Consider the following 11,888-nt stretch of genomic DNA (forward strand, 5'->3'; position numbering starts at 1 on the left):
CCATGAAACCACTTTAAACTTAAAATACTCCCAGTGAGGATGGAAAAATGATTCCAAACAAAAAATTACTAAGAATTTCTTTAATTTTGGTATTTATTTATATGAACTTTTCTCTAGCTAAGGTAAGTTTTATTATTTTTATTAAAAAAAAAATAGAATACCTATGGCCATTTCAAATAATTTTAGCGAAACTACGTTCTTTTACTAACCAGCATCAAGTGCACCGGAAATTACGATTATGTATCAAATTATTCTTGTTCATTTGATAAATCTTCAAAACGTCAAAATTTAGAATTTCAAATGAAAAAGATAGTCAAAGATGTACGATTTGATTTGTTGGTTTTGGTGAAAAAATCAAACAACAAAAGACAGACAGTTTACAAAGGACTTGATGTAGAAGTTTGTGATTTTTTGCATACCAATACAACAGAACCAGTTCTTCAAATGTTTAAGGAAATTTTGATGGATCCTAAAAATATTGTACCGGATTATTGTTCTGTGACGGAAGTGAGTTTTGAGTTGAAGAAAATAAGACAAAAAAGTTAAGTTTTTTTTAAACTTTTAGAATGACCATATGAAATTGTCGAATATTGTTTGGAATCCAGAGTTTCTTCCTATATTTTTACCAGAGGTTGAATTTGTTGTTTATATTATTGGAAAAGATTTAAAGACAATTTTTTTCAATGGCGAGCTAATGGGTAAAGTATCTCGTATCAGAAAGGCAAGATCATGAACTATTATTTTGATGTTAAAAAATATTTAAAAAGATATGAGCATCTATTAAATCTTGAATTAAAATTTTTATATTAGAATATGTTTTTAATTTTGTATTTAATTTGATCTTTGCACTGTGTACAAAAACTTCACGTGAAAAATGTTATAAATCTTAATATTAACAAGATATATTTTGTAAACAATACAGATTGGCAGGATTGAATTAAAAAACAAAACTTATTATTTGTTTTATTTTGTTTTGATATTTGATTATTGTATTGATATTTGACTTACATATGTTCCAATATTAATTTTGTTTTAATTTTTGTAATATAGAAAACAAAAAAAGTGGTTTTCTTTAATGCCGTTTTACGGAAGATAATTTTACGTGATGACTTTGGTAAAAACAAATTATTTAAAACCTTTTTTTTAAACAAAATGTTTGCACTTACAAAATTTAAATAGGAATTCAAAATAAAATTAAAAAAAAAAATATTTTTTGGATTTAAAAAAAAAATTTGAAATTTTTTTTGAAAAATCAAATTTTCGAAAACGGGAAATTAAATTTTTTTGAAATTTTGGTTTTAGATGTTGATTAGTGATTTCTACGAAATGGCATACCAATTTTATTTTAAAACTTTTTTTCCAAAAAATTATTTATAAAAAAATATTTTTTTAAAAAACGGTTCTAACGATTTTGAAATTTTTTTTTTCTAAAAATGCATCTTAATATATCAAATAAAACTGCATACTTTATTTTGGAAGGCAGTTTGATTTCAGATTTTATTTTATTCCGTTAAAAACGAATTTTATGTTTTTTTTTAATTTGTTTTTTTTTTTTTTTTTTTTTTTTATAAAGGCAACCCAAATTTCTATATAAAAAGTCTTAAAAATTTAAGCAACTTGTACTCTAAGAGCAAGTTCGTGCGATACAGTCTTGCATTTTCTTTTATATAAAAAGCTTACAAAAAATTAATACCATTAAAAAGCGTAATATTTCTTCTAAAAAATAAATTTACATTAAAATCTTTACGTTTCTGTCTTCGATCACCCTTAAATCAATTTTTATATATAATCTTTAGTAAATTTCATATCATATTAAGCGTTATTATTTCAGCTCAAAATATTCAATTCTTTCATGTCTGTATGACATCTACAAAATCTACAAAAAAAGTTGGAATTTTTTGAGAGCAATCAAGTTTTATTACAAAAAACAAAAAAAAAAAACAGAAAAATCAAACTTTTCTTTCCTTTATCAATCTAATGTCAATTTTTTTATATAACAAAACAACCTATAATAAATTTTATATCATCCAAAAGCTTATTATTTCATAATAATATCTGTACAACATCTACAAATAAAGTTAAAATTTTTTAAAGCCAATTTTTCCCCAAACAATTTATGTAAATTTGTATGAACGAAACCAAGTGAAATACTTTTATTTTGTTTTGTGGTAAAAATAATGTAAATCGTTGGTTACGTAATAATAAAAACTTTTTTTTTAAATTTTCTTATTGAATCCCCAAAAAAAAAATCAAATTATTAGTGGAGTAACTAAAGCTCAAAAATTGGCAATATTAGGGAACCCGGCCGAACAGCTTAGATTTTGATGATCTTTTTTTTCAAACGTCGGTAATTAAAAATACTTTAAAGTCTATAGATTAAAAATTACCGGTGTTGCCGTTTTGATTTTTTTAAATTTAATAGAAGATTTTTGTGAACAAAAACAAATTTTTCTAAAATTTTTCTTAAATTTCATAAATTAATTGATGCCAAAAGATTGTCTAGGAAATTCAAGGAAAAAAAATATATAGGAGTGAGGGACAATCTTCCATAGTTCAAGCGATAGATGCAATTTTCTTATTAATTGACTTCAAACACAAAAAAAAATATTTGAACACAACGGCAGCACATACAATATTCAAATATACATTTTTTAAAAAGGTAAAAGCTTAGTCATATATGTAAAATTAAAATTAAGTTAATTGAATGAACGGCTTTTGAGAGAATGGTAATTGAACTCAGATTTTGAAAAAAAAAAATTATTGAAAAAATTTTAACATGTCGTTTTTTAAACTTGGTAGGGGAGAGTGGGGCCAAATGTAACACTTTTTTCTAAAATCGATGGTTCTCCTACAAATTTGAAAGTGGGTCAACCAGACCTTTTTTAAATTAAAGACCCATGTTTTAGCTCCAAGATCCATCATAAAAATTTAGCAAAACATAACGGTAATGTTGAAAAATAAAGCTTCCAAAAAAAAAATCGTGTTGTTTCAACTTACCCCACATACGGGGCAAAGTGTAACACATACCGGGGTAGGTTGTACCAAGAACTAAAAATAAGAGAAAAATACCTTTATTTGTTTATATTTATTTATTTTTAATTAATAACAATAAAAACAAACCTCAGTCATGAAATTTTGGTGCAAATTTGTAAAAAGTGGAGCAAATCCAAGATTTCCAGAGAAAATTTGACAGTAGTCTTAAATAAAAGTTATTCGAATTCATAAATTGTTTTATAAGCTTTATGAATTCAAGTGGTGGTTCAAAAATGTGTTTCCAATTTCAAAATAAATACAAATTCAATTACAAGCATTCATATTCAGGGTTGTTAATTATATTAGGTAAACAATTTTTCAGTATAGGTAGGTTTTTACATGGTACAACTTGCCCCGGAAAAATGTTAAAACTAGCCCCAGCATGAAATTTGGCACATAAAATCAATTTAAAAAAAAGCGAAACTGATATAGACATAACATATACACGCAATTTGAGCCAAAACACAGTTGCATATAACAAAAAAACACTTAGCACTCTATCTTTTTCGGGTAAAGAGGTAGACCAAAAATAAAATTAAAAAAAAAAGTTACAAACATGCATTTTTTGGGCACCACTAGTGTAACTTCTCACCCTGTCGTCTAATCTTCATCTGAAGAAAATGTGCCGGTAGATATGCAAAAATTGAGCATTTTTCTCCTTTACGCGTTTCTTAATATTGAAAGGAACATCGCTTTTTTTAGCTGTTAATTCTTACCCCTGTTACATTTAGCCCCACTCTCCCCTAGTAATATAAAATGCATTTATTTTTAAATTTTTTTGGCCGCATTTATTATTATTTCAAATTATAAAAGGAAATGTGTTACGGTTTATGAAAAAAATTAAAAAGTATTTCATTTTCGAAGAACTTTTTTTAATAAAAGTTTTGAAAAAAAATGTAACTTATTTTTTTTTTAAAGTTCAACATCTAAACATAAAATTATTTTTTATTCATTTAATAACCCTTACTGTTGAAAGTTAAATAGCAAAAATTTAAAGTTCCTATTTACCACAGTCTTTGAGAAAATTAATTATTTCAATGCAAAAATTCAGTTTTAATAAAAAAAAAACCATTGAAATTGAAGTAATTTTTCATTTTTTTTTTTCAAAAGTGTGATATATTTTACCTTTTTTGCTTCGAAATTCAACTGATAATATTTATGGCCAAAAATTTTTTTTAAAAAAATTCATATTTTATTAGAAAAAGTTTGGAAAAAAGTCATTTTAAATTTTTCTAATAACATTTTTTTTTTAATTCTGAGTTTGAGGACCATTTTTTCAAAAAGTCTTGATTAAATTTAGTGGATTTAAATTTAAGAGATAAGAATGGGCTTCTGGCTTTTTAAAAATGTATTTTAAAATATTGTAGGTGTTGCCGTTGTTTTCAAAATATATTTTTTTTGTTTGAGGTTAGAATGTTAGAAAATTGCATTTATCGCTTAAACGATGGAAGATTGTCCCTTACTGCCTTTTATATATTTTCCTTAAATTACCTAGAGAATCTTTTGCTATCATTTGTTTTATGAAATTTAAGCAAAAAAAATGGTTTTGTTAAAAAAAAAATTAATTTTAATTTTAAAAAACAATACGGCAACACCGGTAATCTATAGACTTTAAAGTGTTATTAATAACCTACGTTTGAAAAAAAAAATCGTCATAATCAGAGCTGTTCGGCCGGGTTCCCTAATAATTTGCTTTAGTTACTCTACTATATAATTGTTCTTAATTTTGTTTAGCTTATCATTTCTGAAAAATTCATAAACTACTTTTAATGTATTAACTGAAGTGAAAAGTGTGAGAATGGTTTAACTTACACCAACTCTCAACCTTTGATTCTTATTACTGCATAACAAATCTGAACACTTCAAACTACCAGAATTTATCAAAATAAATCATCTCTCTTTAAAAGGTCTTTCCGGCTAACTTAAAAAATTAATAAAATTCAATATCCGTTCGTAATATTTTTCATCGTCCATCATGACGATATTTAACCTTCTAAATCTAAAGTATTACTCCAGACACAAATCCACACTCTTCTCCTCTGGCGCATAGATAATTATCTTCACACAAAATCAAATTTCCTTTTCAGATCAGTATTTTCAATTTATGCAATTTTCAGGAAAAGTCAATTTATCATATTCAATTTTTTATATCATCAATTGGAAAATACAGAGGAGAGCACCAAATTAAGTATTTCAAAATTCAATTCAAAAATAATAAAAAAACAAAAAAAAAAAAATAAATAAATAAATAATTTATCATTTTTATTATATCCCTCAAGGTATCTTTCTACTTTGACGACTACTCTATTTCATTAGAAATATTCTACCTTTTAGATTGGAAATCAATAAAGTAATTGATTGTTATATAATACTGAAGGATAATTTATAATTTTTTTATCCTCAAGATTTCACATTCACATTTTCCCCTCTGGTTTTCAGTCTTTTAGAGAAATTATTATTTCTTTTCTTATTTTTTGCAAATTTATGGATTTTTCTTTTCTTAGAAATGCCAAAATAACAAAAATGCTATAGCAAACATTGAGTACCTGTTTTACCTTTATTTTATTTTTTTGATAAGAAGAAAAAAAAAAAAAAATACCTCATTAGGGTAATATTTTGTTATTTTTTTTTAAATTGACTTTTTATTTGTTTTTTGTTTTTTCTTTTGTATTATAATTTTTATCTTGTGGCAAACAGTGAGTGGTTAGATTATAGAAAAAAAGCTGAATACAATATTCTTTAGACAGACTTTATTAAAAAAAAAAAATAAAATTGGTTTCCGGTTTCATTTCGTTCTACATAAATATGAATAAATTCCTTAATTTCCTTTGGTTTGTTTAATCGCCTGTATATCTTTTCAAGGAAAAAAGTGATTATTAAAAAACAAAAATGAAATGAAAGATTGAGGGAAGTAAAAGAAGTCTCAAGACATCATTAGAATCCATCTTATTAAGCAATTTGTTTGCTGTTTCTTATTTTTTTTTTTTTTTTCTGGAAAGTAATATTTTGATAAAGCACTACTTTTTTATTTTTAACCATTTAACTCACTAAATTAATAAAACAATAGGTTCACATAAAATAAATTGAAAAACTATTTATAGAGATCTAGATTACTAATAATAAGCTTGTCCATTAAACATGGTCAATTAAACACACAATCAACAATTATGAGTTCTAAAAATTACAAAACATTAAAATTACCAATTAAAACCTTGTAATTTGGCACAGTTAGAAAACAAAAATGACTTCACAATCACTGACCATTTATTTTATTTTTGTTTCGCTTTTTTTAAACTTGTGTAATGCAAAGGTAATTTTATTTGCTTGTTTTTTTTTTCAAAAAAATATTTTTTTTTTTTTTTTCAAATCCATTTTAGCGAAATTACAATATTTTACTAACTGATATAAAATGCAAATCTAATCCAGATTATGTTGGAAATTATTCTTGTACACGTGATAAAGTAACAAGTTTGAATTTACAATTAAAAAGAGAAATCAAACAATATAAGTTTGATTTTTCTGTTTTTGTCAAAAGATCTGGTCAAAAGAGTACAATTTATAAAGCTATTGACGTAGTGGCTTGTGATTTTTTTCGAACTGATACACCGCATCCGATTTTACAGTTGTTTAAAAAAGTATTTCAAGATCCGAAGAATGTATTACCAGATTTTTGTAAGGTCGGAGAGGTAAGTTCCTTGTGAGTAGAGATCATTTACATACAAAAAAGTACATAATTATGTTTACTTTTTAGTTCTACCACATTCAATTGAATGATATTGCTTTGGATCCGGAATTTTTACCTGCATTTGTTCCCGAACTTGGATTTGTAGTTGAAATTGTTTCGAAAGAAGGAAAACAAATTTTTTTCACTGGTGAACTGTATGGAAAAATCAAGAAATCAAAAAAAGCTGGTTGACCTCATAAAATATTGTTAAGACTAAAATATTGGTTTATAAAAATAATTTTATTTTAAATAAAGGTTTTTGTATACAAACTATGAAAATGTAATCAAAATAGAATTAAACTTAAAATTTCTTCAACGAAAAACAAACAACATATAAATTTGAGCTCGAAAAATACGTCTTGATTTTCCTCCTACTGGAGGAGCATTTTAGAAAAAAAAAATTTTTTTTTTTTAAAGATTTCTAATCTTTTCAAAGACGGTCGTACCTTTGTAACTTATGCATACATTAAAAAAAAGTTTTAGTTTCTTTTTCTTTGCTTTTTTTTTTTTTTTTTTTTTTTTTTTTTTTTTATTGAGATCTAAAACGCAACCTAGGACCTTTACAGATCATCAAAGAGGTCACTAAGTTAATGTAAAAAGTTCGACTTAAATACAAAAAAAATGTATTATAAACTAAAGTTAATTATTATATGAATAGCAAAAGAAATGTATACATAGGTATAAAAAATTCAAAAAAAATTCATGTACAACTTTTGCTTTATAAAATATACTGTATAATAAATTAAATTATAATCGCTCATGCTTGCTTAGCCCTAATTTATCAATTCAATTCAAAATTTTTAGAAGTATATTTAAAACAAAAAAAAAATAAAGGAATAAAATAGCAAAAAAAAACTTGTTTTAGCCAAAGATGTAGATATGCCAAGAAAAAGCAAATTCAATTATTGTGGGTGTCTTGGAGGAACAGACTAATATCTTTTTTAAAAACATTAATTGATTTAGAAATATTTCTGATATGATCAGGCAAAGAGTTCCATAATTTGGCAGAACGCACCATGAAGGAACGCGCCATAATGTTAGTTCTATGTGGAGCTGTATTAATATTCGTTGGATGAAGTCGAAGTGCGCTAAACGTAATGCTGTTGAAGATATATGAAGGAGTTTTAGTTTTAATAGTTTTAAAAATTAAAATCATTGAACGCATTTTAATAAAATTTTCAAAAGATAAGCCAAGAAACTTAGTTACAAGTTCACTAATATGATCAAACCTTCTTTTTTTAAAAACATACCTCACAGCAGAGTTAAAGCAAAGTTTAAGTTTATTAAGTAAACTCAAATTGCAGCCACTATAAACTTCACAGCCATAGAGTAAGAATGGAAAAACGAGGGCCTTGCATAACTTCCAGCGAACCTTGAGAGGTAAATAATCGCTTATCGAATATAGTTTTCTTAATGTGAAAGTAATTTTTCTGATTAAGCTGTTTACATGAAATTCCCATGATAATTTTTCATCCAAATAGAAACCTAGTACCTTAACGCTATTTTCATATGGAATTATATTGCCATCAAGATTCAGCAAATTTAATGAAACTGGATTCAAAGAGGTTCTGAAAACAATAGATTTTGATTTTCCAGCGTTTAAAACCAAAGAATTTTCCTTGGCCCAGTTAAGTACCATATCAAAATCGAAAGAAAGTTCTGTTACACACCTGTTTGGATCACTCAGCTCAGTGGAATGTAGCATCTGTACGTCGTCGGCGTATATAAAAACAGAACTATGTTTAACAACCGAAGGCAAATCATTAACAAACATTGTGAAAAGCACAGGGCCCAAAATCGATCCCTGGGGAACGCCCTGGTGGAGGGATAAAAATGACGAAGTTTCCACGTTTACAGCCTGGCTTCTCCCATTAAGAAAAGAAAATATAAGATTACATGCCATCGTAGAGAAACGAAACAGTTTCTTAAGTTTAAGACAGAGAATGTTATGATCCACACTATCGAAGGCTTTACTAAAATCGAGAAGGAGAAGAATAGATACCATTTTCTTATCTAAATTTTGTCTTATATTATCCGTTATATTAGTTATGGCTGAAGTCGTACTGTATCCCTTGCGAAAACCGGACTGGTTCTTGAAAAAATTATTAGATATAAAATTATTTTTCAAAAGTTGATCATTTATAACTCTTTCACATACCTTGGAGAGTGCTGGCAGAATACTAATAGGCCGAAAATCTGAAGGTAGAACAGGCTTTTTGTTCTTCGGCACTGGACATATTCTAGCCGTTTTCCAACCCGAAGGAAATTTTGAAGTTGTAAGAACAGAATTAATGAGAAAAAGAAAATGTCTGCCGAACGCTGGAAAAATTAGTTTCAGAAATTTAATGGGAATTCCGTCAGTTCCAACAGCATTTGATTTTATAGTAGAAAAGGCTTCATAAAGTTCACATTCAGAAATATTGCGGAAAGAAAAACAACTCTCCGCTTCAGGGTACAACACATCGGAACGGGAAGTGTTATTTGATGAGGAACAAGAAGCGAAATAAGAATTTAAAGAATTTACATCAATGCTGGAATTTAAGTTCGATGATGTATTATTTATTCCAATATCATTTAATTTAGACCATAACTGTTTGGTGGAGTGTGTACCTGAAAAAACATTCACAGAACGCTTTCTTTTTTCAGAACGTACCTCTTTGCAGACAAGATTTCTATAAAAGCAATAACAATTCCAACGATTCTCAGTACGCTCTTCTAGAAATGCTCTCAGTGCAAGATCTCGCAGCTCTTTAGCTTTACAGATGGATTTTGTAGTTATAATGTTAGACTTTTTATTTCTTTGTTTCAGTTGTTTTAGTGGAACAAACTTATCCAATAAATACTTCATGGCATCATTTAATATTAACAACCTTAAATCCACATCTGTTGTTGAGTAAAACGACCCCAAGTCATAAAAATAAGCTTCGGATAACAGTTCATTAACATTTACTGTGTTAAAATCTCTAAAAAAGAAATTTGAACTCGACGTATTATTATTATGATTAATCTGAAAGGATCCAAAAATAAACGCATGCTTAGAGACACCATGAATCCAAAATTGATCAGTAAAGTTCACAAGTTCGGGTTTACTCACTACAAAAAAATCAATGAGACTTGTACTGCCGTGATGAATATCATAGTGTGTGGGTTCAAAGTTATGGGTAACAGTTAGGCCATAATTATTAAAAATTGGTATACTCGTAAGATAGGTCTGATCAATATTTAATAAATTTGTGTTAAAATCGCCCATTAGAATAATATTTTCATATTGGGGAGAAAGATCAGCAAGAATATCTTCTAATTTGTTGATGCCTCCTGAAGGCAGATACACAACACCAATTAGAGTTTTTATATTATTAAGATGGAACTCACAAAAAATGCATTCCAAACCCATATGACCATCAGAAACACTGCATACTACTTTGCATTTCATTTTGTTTGACACAAAAAGCGCAACCCCTCCACCCCTACCAATATTTCTATCATTCCTCACTACATAGTATCCGGAAACTTCAATCGATTTATCAGAAACATAATCTTTTAACCAAGTTTCAGAAACTCCTACCACATTCAGATAGCAACCCACAAGAATTGATCTTACTTCTTCGAGCTTAGAAGATTTCAAAGATGGTTTAAGACTTTGGCTATTAAAGTGACCGATATTCAAATTGTTACCTGCCCCTTCTAGTCTTTGTCTAAGAATCAAATTGTTGTTTGCTGATTTTCCCAAATGGATATTATCAAATAGAGCCATGATATATGTAACTACATATATTTAAAGCAATAGATAAGAGAAAGCAAGCCAAACGATAAAAAAACCAAAAAGAAACTTAGGAAAATTATATAAACTAAATTTAAAATATTTTTTTTTTTGTATCAGATCAAACCTTGTTCATAAAACTTCATGAGAATCGAAATTGCAATTGTTTATAATTAAATATTTTAAGAGTAAATTTAAATGACAAATATAACAAAACTAAAAGAGAAAAAAATAGTAATTAGAGAAGAAAAAAAAGCCTTAAAAATGAAAGTAATAATTTTTAACAATAAGGAAATTCAATTATGCTTTTAATATTACTTTTATCAACAAAATACAGAAAGATTGTGAAATTTATAAGCATTAACTTAAATAAAGAATGTAAAAAATAATTTATATACATACAAAATATAATTAATAGCTTAATCAATTGCTGCTGCTGCTACAACGTCGGTTCTGCCATCGCCAGACAATCCTTTGTGCTTCTTTGCATTGCCTGATAGTGGAGCACCCCGCCGACCACGGCTATTTTTTCTCGGTGCAGCTTTACTTTTAGCAGAGTTTAATTTCAAGGTAATGAAATCATTAAGTTCAGGTAGAGAATAAAATTCCTCCGTTTCATTATTAGGCAAAAATATAATGATTTTACCATTTTTTATTTTATATTTCTCAATTACTTCGAGTTTTTGAGCACTATGGGCAGCTTTTTTCATTGCTGCTAACGTCGGAGATAAGTTGTCGTTTAAGTAAATGCGGGAACTGACTGGAAATGATGAATCGATGTCATTGATGTGTAAATTTTTTTCAGTGAGGTACTCTTTCATAACTCGATCTCTCTTCCAAACACAAACAAAATTTTATGAGCACAACAGAAACTCCAAGGCGAACAGACTGTGAGATGTCCGAGTCCATTATTGGAACATTGTAAAACTGCGCAATCTTCATAAAAAAAGCAGTTAGGTCAGCGACTGACTCAGGTATTCCATAAATTAGAATATCATTACGACGCAGCAACATGGAAATTCTTTCGTTGTCATTTCGTAGCTTAGAATTCTCCTCTTTAAGTTGTTTTATATCTTGGGTTAAGGGAGCGACAATTCCAGAGACGTGCGCCTTAAAGTCTGTCAACTCCTTCTTGAGATCAACACATAGATTAACTAGCTCAGTTAATCTTTCAGACAGAGATTCCAATGTAACCACTTCTTTCACTTGTTTGGTTTCACCCATGGTTGATTATTTAAGGGAAAATAATTAAAAAAAAAAAAAAATTTTTAGCAATAAAATAGAAGCCGTGTTGAGGTTAAGTGAACACAATCAGCGTGGATATTTTTGTTTTCATTTATTATGTAATTAATAGAAATTGTTGATTTAATT

The 11,888-nt window shown here is 27.5% G+C and overlaps 1 protein-coding gene across 1 annotated transcript; it reads left to right on the forward strand.

Moving 5' to 3' along the window:
* Positions 1-750, forward strand: LOC129917844 (uncharacterized). Its single transcript, XM_055998027.1, has 3 exons — positions 1-122; positions 187-507; positions 566-750. The coding sequence occupies exons 1-3, from the start codon at positions 48-50 to the stop codon at positions 731-733; spliced, it is 564 nt and encodes a 187-aa protein (XP_055854002.1). The 5' UTR covers positions 1-47; the 3' UTR covers positions 734-750.
* The last annotated feature ends 11,138 nt before the right edge of the window (positions 751-11,888 follow it).

This window comes from Episyrphus balteatus, chromosome 4, assembly GCF_945859705.1.
Source record: "Episyrphus balteatus chromosome 4, idEpiBalt1.1, whole genome shotgun sequence".
Classification (NCBI taxonomy): domain Eukaryota; kingdom Metazoa; phylum Arthropoda; class Insecta; order Diptera; family Syrphidae; genus Episyrphus; species Episyrphus balteatus.